General features: G+C 48.7%; 1 protein-coding gene across 1 annotated transcript; it reads right to left on the bottom strand.

Annotated features, from left to right (window-relative positions):
• Positions 1–1,147: 1,147 nt before the first annotated feature.
• Positions 1,148–25,670, bottom strand: PLAT (plasminogen activator, tissue type). The gene is made up of 14 exons (XM_059384095.1): positions 25,574–25,670; positions 13,887–13,984; positions 13,025–13,067; positions 11,009–11,146; positions 10,529–10,639; positions 9,986–10,160; positions 9,224–9,315; positions 7,586–7,760; positions 6,977–7,062; positions 5,586–5,781; positions 5,335–5,471; positions 5,031–5,171; positions 3,592–3,758; positions 1,148–2,057 (listed from the first exon to the last, which is right to left on the bottom strand). Exons 2-14 carry the CDS (start codon positions 13,947–13,949, stop codon positions 1,899–1,901), a joined length of 1,683 nt encoding a protein of 560 aa, XP_059240078.1. The 5' UTR covers positions 13,950–13,984; positions 25,574–25,670; the 3' UTR covers positions 1,148–1,898.
• Positions 25,671–27,365: the final 1,695 nt, after the last annotated feature.

Genomic DNA, 27,365 nt, shown 5'->3' on the forward strand with positions numbered 1-27,365 from the left:
TCTCCTCTTTGGGAAACTGCTGGCATATATCCAACAGCAAGCACCCTTAGATTTCTTCTTGGGGCCAGACGGGCAGGGATGATACAACCGGTCAGCTTGCAGCCAAGAATAGGAGCTACAGCTTGAGCTAAGAAATAGTCTAAGAGGAGCAGAAAGCAGCATCCTTAAGGAACATACTAGCATGGACTGGTCTGGGAGTGCATGGTCTTTTTTTTTTTTTTTTTTTAAAGTTTTATTTATTTAAATGATCTCTACACCCCATATAGGGCTCAAACTCACAACCTTGAGATCAAGAGTTGTGTGCTCCTCCAACTGAGGCTGCCGGGCATCCCATGGTCCAAGAGTTCATTCTTTCAGATGAACGGGAAAGGAAAATGGACTGGAAAGAAAATGGCCAATACTAGCTTTTCGGCTGACACGCGGTGGGATGCTGCTGTGTTGACAAGGTCATGCTCCCATTCCCCTTTCTACTACCCTGGGTGCTGTCCATGGAGTCTGCCTACCCAGCCTGCCTTCATTCAACCCCTTCGGGGTTCATTTTCCCCCAGCGCATGCTCACTTCTTTACTTCGGTTGCACACAAGCCCCAGTGGCTCCATGTTGCCTAGAGAATTAAGTCCAAAACTCAGTTTGGCCTTCGAAGCACGATAATCAAAGTTCCTATCTACATTCTTCAGGACCTTCACTTCCGACAACTGTACAAAATCCTTCCCCATACTCCCACAGCTCACGTTGCTCTCCAGATCTTTCTATTTCTATGCAGTGACATTCCTGATCTCAAGGATGCCTTGCCCATACCTCCCCACCAGTCCAAAGCTCGCCCAGTTTTTGAAAGCCCTATCTAACTCTGTTTTTCCTTAAGATTCCCTCATACTTCCTGCAACTGAAACCCAGTTTTCATGACCCATCTGTGTTGTACCTGGGTATTTCTTTAAGTACCCTATTTTCCTGTCAAACTGAGAACAGCTTTCCTCCCCCTTTTTACCTAGTACGTTGCCTTGTATACAGCAAGTGTTCTGTGTATGTCCAATGAATGAAAGGAAATATTTGAGATGATTTTTTAAAATGTGACAGTGAGTACCAAGAATAAACGACCTGTAAGATTCTGCAGAAGTATAACAAAATTATCCCACTCAGATTGGGGAAAATATGTGAAAAATAATCTGAATTTATTATTTCCGCACAGTATAATACAGGGGCGTGGCAACAAAATAAAAACTAAAATGGGTTGATATAAATATACTAAAGCCTAGTTTATCAGTTACTAAAATGATACAAGTCTGTTTTATTATAAAGTTTATATAGAAAAAAAGATTTACACTATACACAAAAAGATTTCCTTCCAAGATCTGTAAAGTGGAGAAAGGGAAAAGCCAAATACTTGATTTAAAAGGTGGTGTTGAGGAACACGATCTGGCCAGCCAGCCCATCCCTTATTAGGAGGCCCCATTGGGCTTCCTTGTCACTATAAATAGACATTCCATTTCTAATGCAATCCTTCCTTCCTGAAGGATCTCGTTACTTTTTTACTGTTGAGACATGCTTTTATCTTTGTGGTCCCATTTCCAAAGCTTCTCGTGGTGACAGATCAGGAGGCCAGGCTTCTCTTCTCCCTCTCTTCTGCCTTAAATGATGGTATTCCTGGAGGGGTTGGCGTTTATCTGTCTTCTCAGCTGCCAAACTATCTTCTGAAATCAGATCTTAACCCCCGAAAACTTCTAAAATGGGAAGTACCTATGAAAACCTATCCTCTCCCTCTCCTCTGGGTTCCCCCTGCCCCGCCACCTGCTTGTACTGTGTGATGGCTCAGCTCTGTAAAGAAGCACTTCGCCTGGGTGTGTCTTCTGAAGTAGAGGAAGCAGGGTCTCCCTGTGATTTCAGGGAACTGGATGTCCTTGGTCACGGTCGCATATTGTTTTGAATCCAGTCTAGGTAATTCGTAACCTTGGTATATATGCCAGGAACGTCTTTCTGCCCGCAGCCAATGCCCCAACTGATGATGCCAACCAAAGTCATGCGGTTGTCCTTCATACACACCAAGGGGCCGCCTGAGTCCCCCTGCAGTAGAGAGAACAGGTTAGTTGTTTGCCAAAAATGCAGATTCATTGAGGGGAAGTTAGGGTTAATATTTGTAGTCCTAATGTCATCTTCTTCAAAGTATTTAGTTCAGAGAGGGAAATTTTTATCAATGATCTTTTTTTTTCCAAAAAAATTTAAGATTTTTAAAAAAATTTTCAGTGTTCCAAGATTCACTGTTTATGCACCGCACCCAGGCTCCACGCAATCCGTGCCCTCCTTAATACCCACCACCAGGCTCACCCAACCCCCCACCCTCCAAAACCCTCAGTTTGTTTCTCAGAATCCAGTCTCTCATGCTTCGTCTCCCCCTCGCATTTCCCCCAATCCACTTATCCTTTCCTTCTCCTACTGTCTAGATCCTGTCCACGGTTAGGCTGTATCTACATTGCAAACTGGAATTGAGATAATTGCTCAGCCATTTCGGGCCATAAGGCTCCTTCTTTTAACTCTACCACCCAGTAGTTGTGTGGCCTCAGGCTAACTGCTTCTGGTATTCTTATCTTGAAGATCGGGATCCTACTCTCTACTGTAAGAGGTCGTTCTGGGAATTAATTGGGAGAAAGCATGACATTTTGCAAAACTCTTGGTCACGGTTGGCCGTTATTGTCTTATTGAATCAAAATCACTTGTTTTTTGTTTTTGACTTGAAGCTTGCAGATCAAGGTTTCACTTTGCATACAACCTTTTTATGACTGTTGAGCTAGGGGTACAGCTGAGGTTTCTAAAGAAACCATCCGAAAAGAGACAAAGGTTGTCAAGGAACTGGGGGAAAATGCTGATGCGATTTACCTTATAAGAACAAAGCCCACGAAGTCTGCAGTGCAGGAGCCCTGCTTCCTTCTTTTGTTTTCCCCTCTCACCCCAGCCCCTCGATGGAGAGCCTGGCACACTGTAGGCTTGAAATGGCTCACTGATAACGGTGCCTTGGTTATATCTAGGTCCTAATCCCACAGGCTGGTGTGTCCCTTACGGGTGTCTGGTTATCACAAAACCGAAGTACCAACTCTGATAAGGATGCCAACACAGCCTGAAATAGTTTGCTTTTCCAGGCGACCAGCCTCCTCTTAAGGCTGGTATGAGTTTTTGAAACTTCTGTCTCACAATTCATCTGGGTCGAACTTCTGGGTGAGCAGCAGCTCCTCCTCCCCCACCCCTATATAGCGGACTCCAAATCTCCAGCCTCCAGAAGTCAAGCATCGCCTCATTTATGTGGCTTTACCCATCACTTCAATAGTCGATTAATTGCCTGGGCTTACAGGAAACCCTGAATCAGGTGGAGTTTCCGGGGTAGACACCGGGGAAATTTCCTGCAATTTAGATTTCTTAGGTTTGAGTAACTTTGATCTCACTCGGATGGTGTTATTTCTTTGAAGCCCTCATCTAGAATCTCCAGTGCCTCACCAAGAAGAACTCAACCGTTCTGGCTCTAACTTTTTCCTTGCTTGGAACCTGTGGGCCAAGAGCCACTCTTCCCCTTGGGAGGGCCCGAGTGAGGCAAGACCCCTGCATCTACCTGGCAGGCATCGTGCAGGTTTGCCTGGTTCCCACCACTCCGCGTGTCTCCAGCGCACAGCATGTTGTTGGTGATGGTTTTGTTAAACAGATGCTGTGAAGTGCAGCGGCGAGATGGGTACAGCCTGACATGAGCCTCCTTCAGCCGCTCAGAATAGAAAGGAGAAGCTGAAACAGAGAAGGGAAAATAACTTACGGTCTTAGGGAAAGTTACTTATAAACCTTTAGAAGGAGGAAGCCAACTATTCTAATAATGGCTAGTTTGGATCCAGCTTTCAGATGGATGGGGCTGAAGCCTAGGAAATGTTATCAATACTGCTTTGACTGACAAAACCAAATACTTTACTTCTTAAAAAGATTTTTATTTGTTGGGCACCTGGGTGGCTCAGTGGGTTAAGACTCTACCTTTAGCTCAGGTCATGATCTTGGGGTCCTGGGATCGAGCCCCATATCAGGCTCTGCTCAGTGGGGAGTCTGCTTCTCTCTCTCTCTGCCTGCCTCTATGCCTCCTTGTGATCTCTCTCAAATAAATGAATAAAATGTTAAAAAAAAAGATTTTATTTATTTATTTGTCAGACAGAGTGCTTGTGGAAGCAGGGGAAACAGCAGGCAGAGGGAGAAGCAGGCTCACCACCAAGAAGGAAGCCTGATGCGGGGCTTGATCCCAGGACCCTAGGATCATGACCTGAGCCCCAGGCAGCCGCTTGACTGACCGAGCCACCCAGGCATCCCCCAACCTAGATATTTTATAGAGTTTATTTCGCTCATGGTTTCTCAGGAGCAGCGCTATTGATATTTGGGGCCAGATCATTTTTTTGAGGAGGGCTGTGCATTGCAAGTATTCAGCAGCGCCCTTTGCTTCAACTCTAAATGTTAGTATAAACCTCCTTCCTCAGTCCTAACAATCAAAAATGCCTCCAGGCAGGGCCATTGTGTTCTGGGGGGCAAAGACCCTGGCTGAAAACCACTGGCTTAACCTACTGTCATTGAATTCTCATACTCTAAGGCACTAGGTGATTCTACCCCCGTGTTCCCAGTGAGGGGGCCGAGGCTCGGAGCTGTGTAACAGGAAAACCCATGTCCTGGCTCCCACCGCTACCAGGTGCAAATCTAGGGTGTGGACTCAGACCTACAGGACCGGAGAGTCCCAAGAGCCCCACACCCTAATCACCAGCCTCCCCTTCTCATCGGAACTTTCCTGCCATCTTAAGCCCTTCCAAGCACTTGTACTATTCACTCCTTTCTTGACCTGCATAGTGACCCTGTGAGGTGGGGAAGGCAGACGGTGGCTTCTTGGTCTGCGGGGAACATGACTACATTTACACAGCACCAGTGCCTGGGCCAGGGCTAGAACATTCTCGTGACTTCTTCCTCTCAATATTTGCATGGCCCGCTGCCCTGCAGACAGACAGGACGGAGCCGAGACTTCCTTCCACTTACACGCCTCGTGCTTGCCGTAGCCAGACAGCTCGCACTCTGTCCAGTCGGGCAGCTGCAGGGTGGCCTCAGGCAGACACACGGCGCGGACAGCGTCGCTCTCCTGGGCGCAGTGTAGCGAGTCCGACTGCAGTTTTAGCAGGACTGGAAGGAGATCGGGAAGAGAATAAGCCTCATGGGATGCTCCGTCTGATAGGAGGGGAGGAAGACGGAGAGGGCGAGGGTATGGGAGGCAGAGGTGGGGACGCCCATGGTGGGGCCGGGTGGCTGTCATGTCCTCTGGAGCAGGGACAATAGGACTTCTCACCAATATCATTGTTGTAAGTGTCATCATCAAATTCCTCATGAATGATGTATTTCTCAACCTCAAATTTCTGCTCCTCTTCTCCGGGGACCTCGCGGTATGTCCTGCCCAAAACCACCCTGAGGTGGTGGGGATTGTACCTAATGGAGAAACAGCCTTAGGATGCGCTGCTTGCTGGGGGGCTGCTTCTAACAGGCCCCAGTTTCAAGGCCTCAAAGTCTACGGAGACCTACTGGGTTTTTGGAAGTCCCTACCTCTCCTGGAAGCAGTGGGCAGCAGACAGGACCCAGCAGGAACTGATCAGTATTCCGCCACAAAAAAACCTCTCTCCCGGTGACCTCCTGTTCTTGACAAAGATGGCGGCCTGCCACGGATGAGAGGTGATGTCTGTGTAGAGCCCTCCTTTGATGCGGAACTGCGGCTGCTTGTACTGTCTCAGACCACAGGTGGCTGGGAGAGGAAAGGACAGAGAAAGGAGATCAGACCTGCAGTCCTCAGGTGAGTTCCTTGAGCACCTACCCTGGTTTCTTCTCTTGGAACCCTGAGAAGCTGGGAAATTTTTGCTCAAGCTCACAGCGGCCTCTGGATTAGAACCCAGATTTGTCTGACTCCCAATGGGATCTTTCTGCTATGCTTTCTTAGCCCGTTTTTCCCCGTACCCGCCTCCTGGCTTCATTAATAAGGTGGTCCTGCGGCTCCCTCCTGGAGAATGCCTGCCCCATTTCTCTTCCATCTACCCCCACCTTGCCCCTCCGTCAGGGCCTAGATGAGATCCTACCTCCTCATGCAGCTTTCTTAACACTCCCAGCCCACCAGGCTCCGAGCGAGCTTACTGATGCTGCTCACGGGGGACTCTCCAGGCATGGCCTTCGCTGTGAGTCCGCTGGTAGTTTGCGACTTACCCGCCCAGTTATGTAATACGTTCCTTGAGCAACATTCGGGCTAAATGTGTGTTCACAGGAATGGAGTCATAATAATCTATTCTCAGACAACTTCTAAACTAAGGTTTTTTAGCAAAATGTGCCAGCTTGAATTTCCTCTGAGTCTTCCTCTCCCTCCACCCACCCAGCTCCCCTGTGGGAAACGGGCTCTGTGAGAAAAGCTGGAAGAGTTCACAGCAGAAGTACAAGCTGTGGGGTCAGAGGACGTGGGAACAGACAGACACGGGCTCTGCCACCTGGAGCCCAGTGAGCTTCGGCAGCCACATGATTGGGAGCTGGTTTCCTCATCTGGAAACTAAAGAGAGGAAGACCACCTCTGACCACGCTGTCGGGAGAATGCTACCAGAGCACTTTGTTATGGAGGCAGCCATCAATGTGAGCTCTCCTCCTCCATGCTCACCACGACCTCATCACCAACCATTAATAAAGGCATCCGGAGAGAGAAGTTCAGAGCCTAATGAATTCTAAGAGAAACTGGCAAGTTCTCTTTCGCTTTGCCCCTTTGTGTCACCCTCGTGCATGGGGAATGAACACCTGCCCAGAGCATTGCTTCAATCATGGAAAGCCCCTCCCCACCAAAGCCTTCCTGAAAATCTGGGAGTGACACAGTCTGAAGCAGACAGCTGTGAGGACATGGGAAGTGACAGAGGAAATGGTCAAGAGGGGGGCTGGGCGGCGGCAGGTGGCCAAGGGCCAGTCCTTACAGCACTGGGGGACGTCGCAGTATTCCCACGTCACCTTGCGGTCCTTCAGCACATGACACCAAGGCTTGGCATCCCCATCTGGGTTCCTAGATGATAAGAGAGTTCAAGGTTTTCAATCACATCACAAGCCATGTGAGAGAGGAAGGAGGCTCAGTAAACCAATAGCCAAACAATGAGCTGGAAAGGAGGGGCCTGAGTTCCGAACTTGGCTCTGTCAGAGATCTCACCAGAGGAAAACAACTTTAGTTTTGTTTTTCTATCACATTTTCTATCACAACATTCTCCTCTGACAAGGATGTTGGAAGGAACTGTAAGCTATGCTGTGAGGACACTCTTATGATTCACTGGGAGAAAGGCGCCATATAAGAACCGAGCAGATGAGGCCCAAGTGGCTAAGGGACAGCACCTCGAACTTGCAATGTGGGCTGACAAACTGGTGAACTTCACTCTTTATAAAAGATGTTATGCTGGCGAGTGAATGGGGGTGACTAGATCATATCCCACCCACTGGGGCTTTCCTATAACTTGAGGTATGAAATCTTCTCCCATCCCACGCCCCAGTCCTGCCTTCTGCCCAGACATGAATCCCACGGACGCTTTGCTGCATACCGGCAGTAATTGTGGTTGCCCAGGCCCAGCGCCTGAGAATTGCTCTTCCACGCTGTGTAGACCTTGCCTGCTAGGGCTACAGAATTCCAGGAGAGGCAGGAGGTACCAGACGCAGTGAGGCTGTATGTGCCACGGTATGCTAACCCCTTTCCAAAGTAGCAGTCCTCATATTTTTCTGGAACAAAAGAAATCTCAAACTGAAACAAAAGTAATTTAAATGCTACCGCAGGTAAGTCAGGGTTTGCAGCTGGTCCTGAGAGGGGCGGCAGGCCTGACAGGATGAAGGCAGCCAGCCTGCCCATAGGAGGGAGGAGATAACCATCCCACCTCTCCCCTCTCCCCCTCCTCCTAGCCCTTCTACATGAGTGGTAAATGGCTTTCGGTTGGTGGGCCAGCTTTCATCAGTTGGATGTGGCTTCCTAGATTGCTGTGTGGAGAGATCCTTGAGGGTTCGTTCATGTTGGGTAGGAAGGGTCTATGCCCAACTGGTAGTGATTATTGCTGGAGCTGCTTCGAAGGTAATTGGGAGTTTCCTTGTTTATACTTGACAGGTTGTGGTGAACCGGGGCTCTTCAATGGAGTGACATGTCAGCAGACTCCAGTTTCTCAGATTTTGTCTGCCAGTGCTCTGAAGGGTTTGTTGGCCTTGAGCAGGAAGAGAGCATATGGACCTACAGATGCTGCCTATTTGCCCCATTTTACCCTCCTTTCTCCCCACTTGAAACTGGCAGAGTGTACCACTCTAAACGACATAAGGAACATGATCGTTAAGGCTACCTAGACCAGTGAGTCACAGTTTACTGATCCTTGGAGGGGAGAAGATGCTTTAGAATTACTGTAAAGGGTCCTCAAATTCACAGACATGTCAGACTTATCTGTTGGCAGAAGGCACATTAATATTGTGTATGAATATTTAGAACTTTATTTTTATTTATTTATTTATTTTTAAAGATTTTATTTATTTATTTGACAGAGAGAGAGAGAGGTCACAAGTAGGCAGAGAGGCAGGCAGAGAGAGAGGGGGAAGCAGGCTCCCTGCTGAGCAGGTAGCCTGATGCGGGGCTCGATCCCAGGATACTGGGATCATGACCTGAGCCAAAGGCAGAGGCTTAACCCACTGAGCCACCCAGGTGCCCCGAATATTTAGAACTTTAAAACACATGTTTTATACTATTGCAATATCATTATTTGTAAAAGCACCACAGAATGCATAGTGCTTTTTGATAATTTAGTATTTTTAAATTTGGAAAATCTTCTTATATTAAACATATAATATGTTTAACATCTCTCTCTTAAAAAGAGAGAGAGCAATGGAAAATACGCCCCTCAATCATGAAGGGGAGAATCTCCATTCCCCCTCAAAAGGCCTGGAAACCACCAATGCGGGCCCCCTTCTCCTCTGTACCTGAGGAAATGGAGGGTCGGGGGCAAAGAAACCAGCTCAAGGTCAACCAGTTAATTAGAGGCCAGGCCTGGGTGAAGACCTACATCTCCTGACTTGTCTTGCCTCTGCAATGAAAATGATGAACCAGCAGCCTACTCCTTTGTCTCCTCAGCTGTAGAAACACAGTTGCTTTATCCTCTGAGACTCTACTTCCAGGACGCTAGGGTTGGGGGGGAAGGGGAGGCCGCACTTACCCTTGGGGCAGGCTGGTGTGCTGCAGAACTCACTGCTGTACTTCCCTGCCTTGAAGACGTAGCACCAGGGCCTCGAGTCACGGTCGGGGTTTCTGAAAAAGCAGCCAGGGAAGGCCGTGGGAGGGGAGAAGTGAAGCCTCCCTCTCAGACCCAAGGACTCTGCATCCTCTTCCGGGGAAAAGGTCCGTGCACTTCCAGTTGTACCCGGGAGAGCTGGATCAGGTTGGGTGGAAGTAGGACTTGGCTACTGTCTCCATCTGGAGACCAAAGGGGTTTAAGGACTTGTGCACAGAAGCCATGTTGACAAGGGCTGGCCTGGGATGATTGGTTTTATGGATTAACTTGGCTCTAAGTGCCCATTTATCTAATCGAACATTAATCTAGGTGCTGTGCTGAAGAGATTTTGTAGCTGTGGCTAATATCAGCAATCTGTTGAAGTGAAGGAGATTAACCCCCATCCTGTGGGTCGCCTCCTCCAATCTGTGGAAGGCCTTAGGAGCGAAAGCTGGGGTGGAAGTTCGGCCTCCAGACTGCAACAGAGAAGCCTGTCTGAGTTTGCAGCCTGCTGGCCTGCCCACAGATTTCAGACATGCCAGCCCCCGCAGCGAGCCAACTCCTTGCTATGAATCACCATATTGGTAGGGAGTGTATTGGTTCTGTTCCTCTGGAGAGCCGTGGCAGATCGGCTCCAGGTCGCTTCCGGATGTAGCAGTTCCTCCCCAGGGAGGGGAGCAAGCTCAGGAGCGTAGGCGGCCCTCTCACCTGCAGTAATTGTGATTGCCAAGTCCCAGCTGGACGGCGTTGGGCCTCCTCCCAGTGTATGGCTTCGAGGCCAGCACGCTGCTGTTCCAGTTAACACACTCGGCCCCACTTTCTGCTGTGCTCCATGTGCCCCTATAGGTGATACCCTGGTCCTTGTAGCAGGTGGCACTGGCATCTGATTGAAAGCAGGACACGTGATGCCTCCCATGTGAGTTCCCCCTTCTGTCATTTAGTTTTCCAAAGGGGTTTCACGTCTGCTCTGTTGTCACCCCAAACCAGCGAGGCAGGTTTGCTGCTGAAGCTATTGGGGCACGGGTGGTACACGGGGCTGGCCGTGTCCACCAGAGAGACTCCAGCTTGGCTCCCAAGGCTCCGCCCATTGGGCCCAACACTCTGGTTTCCTAACCAACCCCTGCAGGATCCTTCCCTGCCCTGCTCCCCACCCCACCCCCACCGCCTCCCCACATCACCACACACTGCCTCTCCTTTCTGGGAAGACTTGGGATTCTGTCCCTCTTCCCGCACCGCCCACCTACCACTCACCTATTTCGCAGCGCTTCCCCATAAATCCTTCAGGACACTGGCAGACAAAATCTGAGAAGTAGAGAGCCTGCCGGCATACCCCGCCATTGAAGCACCTGGGTTCGCTGCAACCTGTCAGGGACAAAACAAGGAAGCCCCTGGTCACCTTAAAAAGCAGTTCCAAGGATAATAGGAGTGAGCTCCACGTGTCAGGCACTATTCTCACAAGTTTATAAAAGGAGCTCATTTCATCCTCTCTGCAAACCGTGAAGCAGTTACACCCATTGTCCCCATTGGACAGATGAGGAAGCTGAGGCCAGGCTGGAGAAGGCATGGGCCCCGGGTCACAGTCTCACTTGTTGGCTCAGTGCCTTCGCATGGGCCTACGGCAGAGCCCATGGGGAAACAATGGCTGAAGTTCTGCACGCATGCGCAGTGGTGGTGGTGGGGGGGCAGTGGGAGAGCTGGAGCTCCAAGCTTGGGCTGCGAGCGCTTACGTACTTCGGACAGGCACAGAGTGGCAGTGTGGGCGGCCACCCACGCAGCGACAGTACTCCACGCGGTTGCCCCGAAGGCCCGGGCGCAGCCATGACTCGTTCTGCAGGTAGAGTGTCTGCGTCTTCTCATCTCTGCAGCTCACTGGAATGAGAGACAGGTGGCCTCTTGATGGCACAGCTGCCCAAACGCTGCCACCGCCCCACCCCAGGTCCTACTGAGAAAGTTCCTCAATCATAGTCATACAACCCATCTGTCATCCCAGCCGGAAGATAACACACATCTACCAATCAGTCACCAAAGACTGTGTTTGTCGTTCTTCCTTGGACGGACCCTCATCTTGGAAGAATTTACCTATCAAAATGCATTTACTAAGTGATATTTTAATTTTTCATTTTATTTTATATTTTTATTTTTAAAGAATATTTTATTTATTTATTTATCAGAGAGAGAGAGAGAGAGAGATTGGGAGAGCATGAGTGGAGAGGAGCAGCAAAAGCTCCCTGCTCAGGAGGGAGCACAATGTGGGGCTCAATCCCAGGACCCAAGGATCATGACCTGAGCCAAAGGCAGATGCCCAACTGACTGAGCCATCCAGGTGCCCCTAATTTTTCATTTTCTTTCATCAGAAATATGTACATGTATATAATTGGCTACCAGAGTTTTTGACCCATTTGAGTATTACCACACAAATGATGCATTGCTAGCCCAAAAGAAAACTGACATCATAGTGTGTGGGGGGAATGTGCTGCTCTCACTAGTATTTGTGACGTAATGAAAACGGTCTGAGTCCTCGCATTGATATTCCTGGCCTCTTCGTCTCTCTCTGTTTGCAAAGCAGACTGCCAACTTAGGAAATCTTCAACTTTTCATTAACTAAAGCAGTGACACATGCTCATTGTAAATAACATTATTGTTTCTTTTGGGGCTCTGCTGGGGCTAGGATACCCTTGTTGGAAATGCTGTGCTATCCAACAATGAAGGCTTGGAGTATAGTGTTCGGGCACCAGGGCGGCTCAGTCGGTTAAGCGTCTTACTCCTGGTTTTGGCTCAGGTCATGATGTCAGGGTCTTGGTTCAAACCCTATGTTGCACTGGGCATGGAGCCTGCTGAAGATTCTCTCTCGTTCTCTCCCTCTGCCCCACCTCACCACTCCCATGTGTGTGCCTGTGCTCTCTCTATCTCACTTTTTCTTTAAAAAAAAAAAAAAAAAATTACAGCATACTTCACTCTGGGGAAACTTCCACTTTAAAAGAGGTGTTGCAAAGCCTTCCAGACCCAAAGGAACTAGGTCATGAAGGACGAGAGAGGAGGGCCCCACGTTGGTAGCTTTAGACTTGAAGCTGGGCCTAGATTTCTTCCAACCAGAGTCTAGACAATCTGGCTGCGAGCATATTCTATTTTTGGAATCTTACCTAGTGCTCATGGGGGATGTTCCTCAGGTTTCTAGAGTCGACTCTAGAGTGAAAAGTCTTTCCACAACTGTGCAACTTGTGTGAGGTAACCCAGGCTCATTACTCTGGTTTTACCAACCGGAAGACAGGTATGCACAGAGATGGCAGTTAACAAAGATGCCAGCAGGATGGAGCTCCCAGCCCAGAAAAGGAAACCAGAGGACCTGCGCAGCTGCATCCTGGCCATGGTGTGGCCTTCAGGCCCATCATTCAATCTCTGGCTCTGTCTTCTCACCTGTGTAACAGGGCTTCGGGCCACTGAGCTGGCAGCCCCTCCCTCCCACCCTGCCAGCTCTGTGACTCCCTGACAGCCTGACTCCTTGAGGGCACGTCTGTTCCTGTCCTCTCAAAACAGGGCCTTAGTTAACTAAGTGAATGAGTAAGGGATGGGGGTGACACAGACATCTTCACAGAATCACCCTGCAAAATTTCACCTTCACGCAGCTCAAGTAAGCTGGGCGTGGTAGAAGAGAAACCCCGACAGAGCCTCCAACACCCTGAACTCCTAAGCCCTGATTTTGGCTCCCGCTTCCACAAACTCCCCCTTCTACCTCCCCTTTCACCTCACCTCTGTAAGATCTGGCTCCTCTTCTGAATCGGGTGTGGATCTCCTGCAAAGCGACCAGGGACGGAAAAAGGATCAGCACATGCTAGGCGTTTTAGGAATAAACGTGGTTGACCCACAGACCACTCACACCCCCACCAATCAGATGCCACCGGGCCCGAAGATTCCCCCTCAGGTATAGCTGGCCCCAGCTGCAATGTCCACTTCTTGCCTTCTTTTCTAATTCGTCCTCTCCTTCTAGATCAGTGCTGTCATAAGAGCTTTCTGAGTGATGAAAATCTTTAATTCCTGTGCTGTGCAGTGCCGTAACCACTAGTCGCATGCAGCGACTGAGCACTTGAAATGGGGCTAGTGCGACTGAACTGAATCTTTAATTGCATTTAACTGTAGCCGCAAGTGGTCAGTGCAGTGGTAGCCCACCTCCCTCCCCACCATGTCGCCGTCCCCAACTGTCTCCTGTAAAATCTCACTCTGCAGGTGTTACCCACTGTGCCCTCCATGATGCCCCTGCTTGCTGGGCATTTTTAGAGAGTGTGTCCAGGGTATAGTTTCCATCCCAAGTGGATAGTGAACAGCGTAGGGCGGCTTTCCAGCTTCATGGCTGCTGCACCACCTTTTTTAAAGATGTCTTATGGATGAATGCAAACACACTCTTTAAAAACAGCTCCAAAGAAGGCAGTCCGTGGCCGTGGCCTATTTACCCAAGTCCGAAGAGGTGCCTACGGACCCTGAATGCTGAGCATCCTAGACAGAGAGGATCCATACCTACTGACTTCTGCTGCACCCCTGTGCTCGGACATAACCCCCAGGGGGGCTCCTGAGTCCAACGAGGGTACATGGCGGGCTCGAGGCACAGACCTCTTACCTGGCTGGACAAGGAGAGGGCTGCTCCAAAAAGCAGCAGAACGCACACCAGCTCTCTCTTCATTGTATTTATGGTTCCTTCAGAGTGAACCTTGAATTCTGGAAGAAGAAGTGGGGAGAAAAAGACTTCATAGTGGGATCGAGAAATCAAGGAGTGTGGCAAAGGTCGAGAACCTACGACTCGATCATGGCCAGTCCCTCCAGCATCAACTCCCACGGCAGGAAATGCTACAGGTGCCTGGAAGATGTTTTCAATTGTATATATAGTTTTTACTGTGGTAAGATACATAAAATGGACCATCTTAACCACTGTTATGTGCACAGGTCAGTGGCATTAAGTGTGTTCACACTGTTAGGCAACCATCACCACCGTCCCTCTGCAGAACGTTATTATCCTCACAAACTGAAACTCTGTGCCCAATAAACAATAACCCCCATTCCCCTGGCAACCACCAGAAAGTACAATACTTTCTGTCTTTATGACTATGGCAACTCGCTCGCTTCCTCATCTGGGTGGAATCATAGACTATGGGTCCTTTTGTGACTGGCTCATTTCACTTCGCATTCCGTTCTCAGGGTTCATCCATGGGGAACTATGTGTCAGAATCTCTTCCCTTTCGTGTGTGTGTGTGTTTGAGTGTAAAGTAAGCTCTGGACCCAGCATAGAGCCCAACATGGGGCTTGAACTCGTGATCCTGAGATCAAGACCTGAGCTGAAATCAAGAGCGAATACTGAACTGATTGAGCTACCCAGGTGCTCCCAACTCTCCTCCCTTTTTAAAGCCGAGGAAGATTCTGTTGTCTGTATAGACCACATCTTGCTTATCCATTCATCCGTCAACGGGCACAGGTGGCTAGGAGATTGTCTTGCCCAGAGATCTCTGTGGGCTGGCTGAATAGTGAGACCACACCTGGCGCTTCCTGGCAATAGTGTCCCGGTTTGGTGTCCTCAAAGTGAATTCCTGCCCTGGGGTCAACTAGGTGGAACATAGAAATGTCCGCTCTGAAACCTTTTCTGAGGACACCATAGGGACTCTACGGCCAGCACCTCACAGAGCCAACCTACCCCCATTACCTCGGTTCTCACACTTAGAACTCCTTGCCCAGCACAAGAAATGCTCTTCTGCTCTGGTTCTTGCCCTCCCCGCTGCTCCCTTGGAAGGTCTGTCTCTTATTTTACAGGCAGGCCCGGCAAAGTACAGATAGGCAGAAAGGAACCGAGCCATCTGGCCTTTGGTCATAAGACTCAGATCCTCCTAGACCCCAAATTCCCAGTTTCCATGTGTCTTTCCCCAGTGATCATGCCCTCCACAGCTTAAACTAGGTTAGTTGGTCGGGGTGTTATTTTGTGGTCTGGCAGGCCCACTCACTCCTTTGTCCACAAGAATTAAATCAGGCATTTCTTCCTTGACTCATTTCCCTTCAGTCACAACAACTTTCGGTCCCACCCCTCCCCCATCGCCAGGATCCTCAGGGCCCTGTTAGATCAGAGGCTTCCAAGACTTTTTCATCCGGGTCTGTCTCTGGCTCCTTTGTTTCTTTGCAAAGAACTTCCCTGTTGGAAGTGTCCGTTCCCTCACTGGCCACAGGCCCCCTTCAGAGCAAGGGTAAAAAGAGGGGGTGGGGGGGAGGATTCTTTATGCCCCAGTGCTTCTTCTGGGGCTGCTGGGGACAGGCAGAGGAGGACAAAGGGAGCCGGGACAGGGATGAGGGGAGGGAGCAACGGGGGTGGGGGGGGGGGCTGGTCAACAGGATTCCAAGGAGCAAATGCAGGCGAGGCTCAGAGGCCTGGCTCACCAACCAAGTCCGCCCCCGCCCCCTCCCCCTCCTCCATGGTGAAGGAAACAGAAAGAAGGCAGGATCTAATCTGCCTTAGTTCTAATTTGGAGGGCCAAGGATCCTCCTCATAGGATGTGCTCTTTGAGGGCCTTTTCTCCTTGGGAGAAGGAAGCTTACTACTACCGGCTTCTCAGAGTTTCAGAAGAGAACAGTAGGGAGTTGAGCCCATGGGCAACAAGAGCCCTTGGTGGAATCTTCTGATTCTGGCCATGGGACCTGCTCTGGCTTTCCTCTTTCTTGATAAGAAAGAGGAAATTTCCCTTCTTAAATTTCCCTTCTTAATTTTATCCCTTTTCTTTTCTTTTTTTAAGATTTTATTTATTTATTTGACAGAGAGAGAGAGATCACAAGTAGGCAGAAAGGTAGGTAGAAAGAGATAGGGAAGCAGGCTCCCCACTGAGCAGAGAGCCCGATGCGGGGCTCGATCCTAGAACCCCAAGATCATGACCTGAGGCGAAGGCAGAGGCTTAACCCACTGAGCCCCCCAGGCACCCCTTTATCCCATTTCTTATTAACTTTTAAAAATAGACCTTGTTAAATGCATCCCCTCTCTTTCTTCTGGATGTTAATCCTGTTTCACAGACGCATATAGATTGTCTCATCCTTTATTATCTTGGCTTTATGAAGAAATTCTGAAGCAATGAATGAGTACATGAGCCATGCATCAACAAGGAACTTAACCCTCGTTAGCACTGCCTGTCAAACCAACCAGCCCTTTCCCAGAGGGTTATTTTCATTTTTTCCTCTGGATGCCCACCAAGACAGTTTTATTATTTCAAGAATTCGGGGTCTTTAAAAAAAAGAAAAAAGACATCTGGGTCCTTCTAACTGGAACATAACTAGATGTTGGAAAATTGCCAAGTGAGAAGTGCAGTATTGACACATTTGCATTCTCTGGACAAATGGGGGAGGGGGACCAGATGGGGAGGCGGAGCATGATTTAGTATGACTTCCATTGTGGCTCCCACACAGCTGCATCATGGGAAAACCCTTGACAACTCAGGGGCATAAGGGGCCAAGGAGTCTATTTTTGCCTTCTGCTCCGGGCAGTGTCTGAGACAGTCTCTGTTCTGTCAGTCCTTATCTTCCCTCACTTTGGGGGGACCTTGCTAGGCCTTGAGCCGATCCAGTGATAATCTCAAACAAGACACTAGCTCCATCTCGTTGCACAGAGGCAATGAGAGCATCTGGACGGGCTGAATGGGGTGAGGGATGACAAAGAAGTGAGTCATCCCACCAGCAGACAAGCAGTGTTGTCCAAAGACAAGGGAGAAGCAAGAGGGGAGGAAAAAAATGTGTCCTTGTTTTGCCTTCATTAAAGAGGTGGGTGTAGAGGTCTGGGGGCAGTGCCTGGACAAAAAACAAAGTGAATACCAGAAACAGGGACTCAGACTCTGGGACCACGGGGCCAGCCAGCACCAGGACAGGCTTCTACACTGTGAACAGGGGCTGCCCCCAGAGGCTGGAGTGCCCTGTGTTCGTGGTGAGGAGGGTGGGGGGCGAGATGTACGGAGTAAGTGTGAGAAATCCTTCTGGGCTCATTTTACAAATACAAAGACGACTTGTTATTTTTTTTTTCCCGTGTTCTCTTCTTTTTGCCTATTTCATAGTTTCCCAGAGTCAGAGAACTAAAAAAGCAAGGAAGTAAGAGAAAGAAGGAAGAATGAATGGATGGAGTGGGAGGTAGGGAGAAAGAAAACCACCAGGAGGTCTCACTTTTGTTAGACTGGAATCCCTGAATCACTGAAGACATCGTCGTGTGAGAGTAATGGATTCTGCAATGGCATAAGGCCTGGGGACCCCAAGGTCCCAGGGCCCCAGGCCTGTCAGGTCCATGTTAGCACGTGAATTGATTTCTGCAGATTTGCAAAAGACACCCTCTCTGGTGGATGGAATTCAGCAGGCACAGAGCTTGGCAAATGGACAAAGACTCTGTGCAAAAAAAAAAAAAAAAAAACTAAAACTAAAACAAAACAAAACAAAGCAAACAAACAAAAAAATACAAAAACAAAACCCAGGATACGGGCCTGGCAAATTAAGCATGGCCTGGATTTCAAGGAGACACGGGCAGAAATCCTGGTGAGGGACACAGTCTGCATGTCTGCATGCGAAAGCCTCATCTGCTTCCAGAGCTGCTCTGACCTTCTGTCTGGAAGCTGCGCTGGGTCTTGCTGGCAACAGCAATACAGTGACTCCGTTCCCTGGTCCCTCTGAACAACCATGAGTGATGACTGTTCTAGGGGAAAAACGGGAACAATGGACTGGTAACCAGGGAGGGGGTTACTCTGCCAGAGCCAAGGAAGTGTGCCCTTGTGCCTGAAAAGTCAGTGGTCACGCTAGCCAGAACTCGGGATTTATTTTGGCAGCGGTAACATGGGGCAAGGCTGCCTGATGGGCGCCCATTCATAGGTGTTGGGTCTGCATTGGGTGAGGCCGCTGGAACAGCGGCAGGACAGCTAGAAATCCTGGGAAAAAGTAGATGAACTGTTGTCCTCAGTGCCTTTACATGTCCTTTTTTTTTTTTTTTTTTTTTTTTTTAATAGATCTACTCATTTGAGAGAGAGAGCACATGCCCAGGTGGTGGGGGAGTAGTGATGAGGGAGGGGCAGAGGGAGAGGATCTCAAGCAAATGCCCCATGGAGCCCAGACAGGGGCTCAATCTCATGACCCTGAGATAATGAACTAAGACAATGACCCGAACTGCAGTCAGGAGTCAGACACTTAACTGACTGAGCCACCCAGGGGCCCCTCGTGTCCCTTTGCATTGATTGGCCTTTTCTCTCCATCTTCCCCCTTAAAAATCTGCCTTCCAGAAAGGGACTGGTATGTTCATTCACATAGGTTACATTGACAGTAAAAGTTGATACACCGCCCTTCCCAAAAGTATCTATATTTTGAGGCACAAAAATCAGCTCCCAGGGGCACTTGGGTGGCTCAGTGGGTTAAAGCCTCTGCCTTCGGCTCAGGTCATAATCCTGGGGTCCTGGGATCGAGCCCTGAATCGGGCTCTCTGCTCAGTGGGGAGCCTGCTCTCTCCTCTCTCTGCCTGCTTCTCTGCCTGCTTGTGATCTCTGTCTCTTAAATAAATAAATAAAATCTTAAAAAAAAAAAAAATCAGCTCCCAGGGATGCAAAACCAAGTGGGATGGACTCTTGAGGTTTCCTCCAGGGTTGACACACTGTGGTTTCTGCTATTATGAGAAGAAATGATATAATGGGTATAAACTGTGAAACACTTAAAAATGTGTATTAGTACTTTTATTTAAACATGACCACATGCGTGAAATTGATCTGCAATAGAAGAACTGTGCAAATACAGTCACTCGACCAAGTTCTGTGGTTCTAGGTACAAACAATGCAAATGCCCCTGCTGGTATAGAACTCAGGGACTGTTTTCACTCTTGCCAGCAGGAAGAAGACAGAAATATGAGTGAGCTAGAGGAGCAGGGAAATTGCAAGGGAAAGACAAAAGTAAATTGATACTATGATCAAATTTTACACCGTGTGCAAGGTTTGCTAGCTTAATCTTTGGTAAAGGAGATTCTCAGATTATTACTGCTTTGCAAAGCTTCTCTCTGGAAATCTGAGTAAGAAAAAGTCAGTCTCCAAGAATACCAATACTTTAAAGTGACTCATAGCTTTAAAACAAACAACACCCTCTTTCCACCCCCCCAACCACCATGGCCCAGAATGGATGCCAACAAATTAGAAAAGAAATGGCCCAAGGAAGAACTCCTTGGAGTAGTAAAGGCATCTCACTGGGACAACAGAGGGGGTGAGAGGGCAAGAGGAGTCCTGCCCCCATATGCGGGGACCCCCCCCCCAAAAAAGCTCACCTTTGCAGGTTCCAGATGGAACACGAGACGGGAGCCACACTAGCCTCGCAGCCCCGTCTCACTTACTCAGGTCCCGCTTTTTATAGAGGCTGTGCTCTCAGAATAAAAACCATTTTCAAAAACTGCCATCATGTGAACAATTCTTAACTTCTCAATCCTTAACTTTCTGTGTGTCAAAGTTTATTTTCTCTCTTCTTGAAGAGCCTGTTTCATAACGGACAAGAGAGGAAGAGCCTGTTTCTTATCTAATATGATCCATTCCAATGAGGTGAATAGAACAGAATCCTCTGCTAGTTCCCACCCATCTCATGAGTTACTCAGGGCAGAATTCTCTCCAAAACATCTTCAAACCATAGGCGGGGGGATGACTTGTGACTTGAGTTATGTGAAACTGACCAGGCTACTCCAAATCTTGGCACTGAGCTCTGTCGTCTACTCGCTGTCCATAGTTTGCCAGGTAACGCTGGTTGCTTGGAGGAAATAGGGGAGAGCTCTTTGTGGGTCTAGGAAACCAGAAGTCCATCCTGCCTCCTTTTAGGATAAAAACAAAAGAAACCCTTTCCTAATAAACTTTTTACCCGGAGAAGAAAAAACAAGGTTTAGCTGACAAATGCTAATGCAATTAGTGCAATAAAATGTTAATCCCAAAGTCTGAATTTAAACAAACCCCTCAATCTGAGGTTGATCTAAAACAATGTCTCATCTTAAGCATGAAGGTAGTTCCTCATGTTCCTCCCACTCCCTAAAGTCAACATCATTGCAAAGCAATGAAATACACAATCCTTTGGTAATTCTTTAGTTTACCTCCAGATTTCAACACCCATGAGTCAGAAAACTGATCAGAAGCTTTCCTTGTATCGTTACTGAATGCGTACACGTTTTTCCTGGGCTCAAAGGAAAGCAATGTTACGATGTGTTTGCAAAAACTGTGTGTGGGTTAATGCCCCTTGCTCCATGGGCATTGGAGCACCTACCACTCGCCAGGCAGAGTCTACAGAACCTTAATATATATATATAATATATGTAATACTATAGAATAGCATTCTATAATATATAATAGAATAATAGTATTCTCTTGTTTTTAAGAATGAGAGAATCAAACTTCCAAAAAGCATCAGGACCTTGGCCCTAAGGCGAGATACGTGGTGAGAGGTGGTGTCAAGACTCGAACCGACACTGTTTCCAACCCTCCTTCCTGCGTCCCGATGCTAGACCGTTATGTTTTTCATGCACTCAGAGTTGCTATTTGGGAAGGACAGCATGTTACAGTGCAAGGGGCATAGTCTTAAGTTCAAGTTCCATGACACAACCATGACACACAGGTTGTGTATGGTTTCCTGGATTTTTTAATGGGCCAATCACTCCCACCTTGCTGAATTAGAGAAGAAGCAGGCAAAGACCCTATGACACAATGGCCAGTGCATGGTAAGGTCAACCGTACTGGCAGTCACGAGCGTCCTTCAATAACAGGGCACCGGCATGAACAGCTTCTCCCTGGAAAAACAACCTAAAGCTACCAAGACAGAAAGATGCTAACATCTACGGGATTCCCCACTGTGGTCAAGCATTAATACCCAAATGCTCCTTCCTTGATCATGTGGACATCTTGTGATAACCCCCAACCAGATTCTTCACAACTGATCTAAAAGTTCGTGCCTTTCATCTACATGAACAGGAATCATTATTTTCTGGATATATGAGGTGGTGTCTTTCACCTCATTTAATGTTTTCTTTCTTTCTTTCTTTCTTTCTTTCTTTCTTTCTTTCTTTCTTTCTTCCTTCCTTCCTTCCTTCCTTCCTTCCTTCCTTTCTTTCTTTCTTTCTTTCTTTCTTTCTTTCTTATTTGCCTCTCCGGGACCTATTTACATCAGGATTATGCCGGACTCTCCGAGGAAACTGGAATTAGCGCCTGAGACCACTGGGAAATCAGGCCGCTCCTACTGATAAGGCCCGTCTGAAGCAGACCACATGGATGTTTAAAAACCAGAGACAGGAGGCTAGAAAAATAAGGAAATCGGAGCTTCCCAGAAAAAGAAGAAGAAAAAAAAACTTCCCTTTCTCTCTGCAGCCCAGGGGGCAGACACTGGCTCTTGCTCCGATGAGGCAAACTAAAGCAAGTTTCTCTTTTCTATGAACAGGACAAAATATGAAAAGCCAGCAGGAATCCAGCTGACCAGCGGGCAGCCTTTCCCTTTTAGATTACTCATAGCAGGTTACTGGGCTCAGCTTCCCTGCTGACTGTCCTGTCCCCTACCTGCAGAGCCTTCAGCTGACATCAAGCTGTTCATGCAATGCTCTCTTTCTCGAAGGGGCTCTAGGGCCGCTTTGCGTGTCCTCCTTGGGCGACATCTGTCAGATCCGTGACCCCAGCCCCTCTCCTTCAAGCCCCAGCTCAGTCTAATTTCCTCCTTTCTTGGATTCATGGGCAAAGATCTAACACCTCTATGTATTCACCATCAAATGTTTGCAGAGCACCCACCTCGGCCCATGCACAGGCTCTATGGTATAAGGACATATATGCTCTGTCCGCAAAAACTCATAGCTTAGGCATGGGACAGACAGGTAATTAGGTCCTCATAGTACAGTGAGATCAGCGCTGCGGTATACGCAGGGAGGTCGGGGTAGAAGGCGGAAATGCAGAGGAAGAAGGGGTCTTAGTAGAACGTGGAGGAGCGAGATCTACTTCCTCTTGGTGAGGTGAGGAGCTGGGCAAGGTAGGTTTCCTGGAATTGATATTATTATATAAGCCGCTGGTTAAACAAAATAAAGAAGTGCTCCTCAGAGCATAGGGCCAAGAGGTGACCATTGCTGTAAATGGTCAATAAATGCTGTAAACTGGTCATTTTGTAAACGATCAGTCGTTTACAAAGCCTTGTGGTCTGGGTAATAGCAGCCAGCAGCCAGAGCCCCTTCCTCTTCAGCAAACACCTTCCACTGGACAAAGGAATTCGATTCACACATCCCAGGCTCTCCCTTCAAGGGCTTTCATAGGAGGAAGTATGGTTTGGAAAGCCCGAGAGTTCTAAGGATGCAGAAGCCTTTGTGGCCTGAGTTCGGTGTCGATTCCCTAACGTCTGGTTGCAAATTAATGGACTATCTGTGACCATGTAATAAACAGAAAAGGCTTGGCATATGAAGGTATCCCAGTGTCTAGGTTCAGCCTGACCTTGAAGTGGGTTACTTCAGAGGCTCAAGGTAGAATCAGGTTTTCTAGATCAGGCCCCAGACAACCTCTCCAAGCCGCTGATGCCTGTGTCAGAGCATCCCATAGGCAAGCCGTGCTCACCTGCGCATAGGCCCGCTAGCCAAGAGTCACCCTGAAGACTGTGACTGTTGACACAAATGGTGCTGGGTAGCTGCGAAGAACATGCAATTGCATTAAATTTTATAGGCAGAACAGCTAGTTGGTATTTCTTGGATAATGGTAATAGGCACCCAAACTTGCCCAAGTCATCCCTTTTAAAAATGTTTATGAAATGCCTGTTGTGTGGCTAACACCTTGTTCATTTTCCCTTCTGGCACTCATGTTACTTTTCAGGCGATCGAGAGCCTTGTCTGTCACTCTACCCTCTTCCCCAGAAGTCAATTTCTCAAGGAGGAGAATGGACAAAAGATCGTCAAAAAAATAGGCTATTCTGGGGCGCCTGGGTGGCTCAGTGATTAAGCCGCTGCCTTTGGCTCAGGTCATGATCTCAGGGTCCTGGGATCGAGTCCCGCATCGGCTCTCTGCTCAGCAGGGAGCCTGCTCCTCTCTCTCTCTCTGCCTGCCTCTCTGCCTACTTGTGATTTCTCTCTGTCAAATAAATAAATAAAATCTTAAAAAAAAAAATAGGCTATTCTTATGTGTAAGTAGACAACGAAGCCAGTATTGGGAGACCATGTGGATGGACCTGGGGTTGGACCAGAGCGAAGGATTGCTAAGATTTTTTCTGGCTCTGACTTCCCGTGAGTCTAAATTGTCCTCATTCTTTTATCTGGTTTGATTTGAGACTACCAGTTTTGTAAGCTGGTTGGCTTATAGCCTGAAACTCTGTACAGAATTTTTCTCCGTGCAAAGCTAATGACCCAAAGAATAAATGAAGAGAATATTCTGGCCACTCATTGTCCCTCGTAGCCACCTTATCAGAGCAGAGCTGAAATTCCCTCACAGAAAGTAGACATTTTACTCTAAAACCACAGACACACGGTGCCAAATAATCAAGTGAGATTGAACATTCCACGTCAACACCTAAATTCTTCCTCAGCACCGGCACTCAGTATTTCAAAGAAGTGCATGGACTTTGAGTTTGGATTGGAGCTAAGTTCACCACCATTCTTGGGAACCATGTTGCCCCCTTACCTGTCCGATCAAAAAGAACCGGCACACATTTTAGAAGCTTTGGAAATGCTGCTCCTTCTAAACGATGATCTTAGTCAAAGGGCCCCTTCCGTTGCTATAAAACCCCCTAACCAGAAAAGGTGCTGTTTGCAGATTAGTACCAGGGCTCCCCTGGACAGAAAGTTTCCCCCCCGATGCTCTGTGGTCCCAACCAGTCATTTACAAAAGCGTTAGATGGGTATGGTCACTGAGTACGGCCGGGCCGCTGGTTACTATAGTCTGAACTGTACTGAGCATGGTTCTACTGTAACCCAAGTCACTACTGTCCCTCAGCTACCCCCTGGCTGCTGTCCCTCTGCAGGAGGAAGCCACTGAAGAGTAGCCCAGACTCCAGGAGTATCTAATAGGAGGCATCCCAAATAAACTGAGCTGGTCCTGGGGAGTCTGGACAGAGACTAAGCCACTGGGCAGAGGGGAGCTACCCTTTACTCTTGAGGTCAGCATCTCTGAGAACACTTTAGGTAGAATAAAGTAATGGGTGGCATGGGGCTCTTTCTATTTCAACATTCACAAATCCCTGCTGGTTCCCGAGCCTGGCTCTGCTCTCACAGGAAGCCCTGGGGCTGACCGTCATATATTGATTCTGGACAAGTCAGCGTCTACATCCCAGAATGTGTCTTCTTGCCCATGGGCAGGAACTGCTGAGGAAGTCACCTTCAAGGGACTCTGCTTACTAGTTGTATTTGCAATATTTCTTCATGGAATTGCAAATGCACACACACACACACACACACACACACACACACACACACAATTTTCCTCTGCAAGAGATCACCGTTATTGATCCGACCTGACCACCGGGTAAATCCTTTCCACACTTCTTTGACTTTGAGTTTGTCGCTAGTTACCTGGGAGCTCAGAGTGTTCTCCTACTTCTCTGGCTCCCTCCCGCCCTCCCTCCCAGGGAGGTTAAGAAAATAAAGATAATAACAGCGACAATCTGGAAAGCCCTGATAGGCATCGCGCAGAGCACCTTAGGAAGCAAAACCATTCATTTTATTCTCCCCGCCGTAATTGCAAAGTCCTTAAAGAGGACCGCACACTTGCACATTGGGCCAAAACTGACCAGTGGAGATGGAGGCTGGGGATGTGCGGAGGGAGAGCAGAGGCCTTCTCTTTCCCAACACTTTCCACCTACTTAATTCTGCTCTGAGGCAGTCCTGTGCCTCACTCCCCCATTCCCAGCCTCAGCTTCTTAACAGGCTCACCGAGGAGGGGGGGCGGCAGCCAGACACCGCGGACCCTCCAGGCTCTGCTAGCCACAAGTCCCGAAGGCAGCGGCGGATGGCACTTTTTTTGCCCATTATTCATGAGGGGATCCCATCGTCTCTTCAGAGCATTTGTCCCTAATTCTTTGTACTTTCTCCTTTACTCTGCTGAGACTTTTCTCCAAGAAATAATCCCTCCTATTCTCTCTTCCCCGAACGCCCTCCAAAATCCTTCAGCCCATCCCAATGAAATGCAGCTACAAAAAGCAGGCTCCCTTGGGACTCGGATTCTTGCTAATCCGCTTTTTGCCTGAATTACAAAGTCAGTCCCTCATTAAGGCATTCTTCTATTGGCACCGTTTGCCAGAAAGATTTTTAAGAGAGGCAGGAGGACTTGGACAGACAGAGAGGCGCAGAATTCAACTTACCGCCCCTGCTTGCCTTCCTTCCTTCCCTCCCTCCGAGACAGCTTTCTCTTCAGCCCTGGGCTCTTGCAGGACCTCAGCTCCAATCTCCCTGCACGGCTCTGGCCTGCTTTAAATTTCAAGGCAGGGGGTGGGGTCAGTGGCCCTGGGTGGGCGGGTTTCTCTGCAGCAGGAGGATGCCCAGTGGACAGGGCCAGGAGGGAGCCCAACGGGGCGGGCCTGTTTTTGTAAAGAGGGGGAGGAAGTTTCTGATGGAAGCAGCACAGCCCGACCTGGCTTAGGGCCAGCCTGATTATTCACAATCCTGATGTCATCCAATCGCAGGAATTGGGGAGTTCGACGGAACCTTAACAATCATCTTCCTTGAAGGCTCTGGTCTATGACCTAAATGAGACCCCCAGGATCAACTGGCTGTAAGCTTATCATGGGAAAAGGAATTTACAGTTCTAAACAGATGCACACAGAGGGGGCCCAAGGGCTTCTTCTGAAATCTCCAGCAGTAAATCTGCCCCTCGAGACACAAGAGGGTAGAAGGAAGGACTGGACAGGTGGGCCAGTTCCCTCCAGGCACAGAAGGGCTGGGAGAGGGGCGTTGGGCCACTTGGGGCATGGGGTGGGGGTTGATAAAGGTGGGCCGGGCTCCTCTGCTGTGGAAAGTACCCCGGCCTGGAATCTGGACCCTGCCACCAGCCCTGCCACTCCCCCGCCCTACAATCATGGAGAAAATCATCTCACTTCTCTCTCAAAGATGGCTGAAGGCAGGGGTGGGAGGTTGGGGTACCGGGTGGTGGGTATTATGGAGGGCACGGATTGCATGGAGCACTGGGTGTGGTGAAAAAATAATGAATACTGTTTTTCTGAAAATTAATTAATTAATTAATTAATTTTAAAAAAGAAAAAAAAGATGGCCGAGGACTTCTCGGCTCCAGCATTCCCTGGATGGGGCTGTGGAATAAAGGCAGGGGGTCCCTGAGCCAGTGCTCTGTCTAAACTCTTTCTCTGCACAGCCTTAACAGGCAATTCTAACATTGGCTCTCCATCCCTTAGACTGTGGGAGACTTTCCCCTGTTCTGGAATTTGCTCTTAAATGTAAATGCTCCTGGAAATGCACAACCTGTTTGACCTGTTAGAACCCTGCAGATGATTGATAAGGAAAAGGAGCAGGCTTGAATCAGCGGTACCAGTAATGAAGGACGTGACCGGAGCCAGGGCTTTCTAGATCCGAGCTAGCGCATCGGAGGTGCCGTGCGTGGACTAGAGCAGGGCCCCGGACACACGCTCCCCAGTGTATCTCGGGCCTCGAGACGGGGCATCTGTGGTGTTGGTTGAGGTCTGGCCTAGACAAGGCAGTGTGAGAGAAAGAAGGAAGAGATGCCAGGAGAGGGATCAGAAGGCTGAGGCGGGCAGCAGAAATTGAGGGAGGACCAGCTCTTGTAGGAGAGGCCAAAGATTCTGAGGAGAGCTGAGATGAGAGCTGACTTTGAGGAGGGGAAGTAAGGCAGGCGTGTCCAAAGTCAAACTGTGTTTCCATATTTTTATGTAGCTGTGGGGGGGGAGGGGTGTCAAGTTAGCTGCAGAGCATTAGAGCTCGGACATCAGGTAAGAGAGTGGCTCTGTCCCACTTCCCTGTAATATAGGTTGCCGTGATAAGGGCCAGCAGCTTTTTCTGCCCTTTATGTTTGGGCAGGGATGGAGGGGTCTTTCATCTGAACTCCTGTGGGGGCTGATTTGCTCCTCAACAATTACGTTTAAATCCTTAGATCATACGGAGATTGGAGTCTGGGTTTTGGCTCCT

This window comes from Mustela nigripes, chromosome 18 (assembly GCF_022355385.1).
Source record: "Mustela nigripes isolate SB6536 chromosome 18, MUSNIG.SB6536, whole genome shotgun sequence".
NCBI lineage: Eukaryota > Metazoa > Chordata > Mammalia > Carnivora > Mustelidae > Mustela > Mustela nigripes.

Bases quoted from the DNA above. Each gene is read 5' to 3' on its own strand.
- PLAT (XM_059384095.1), bottom strand. From the start codon at position 13,949: ATGAAGAGAGAGCTGGTGTGCGTTCTGCTGCTTTTTGGAGCAGCCCTC. The intron at 10,640-11,008 runs GTACGTAAGCGC...TGTCCCTGACAG, and splicing joins CCACTCTGTGCCTGTCCGAA to GTTGCAGCGAACCCAGGTGC. The intron at 5,172-5,334 runs GTGAGAAGTCCT...ATCTCCTTCCAG, and splicing joins CACTTACAACAATGATATTG to TCCTGCTAAAACTGCAGTCG.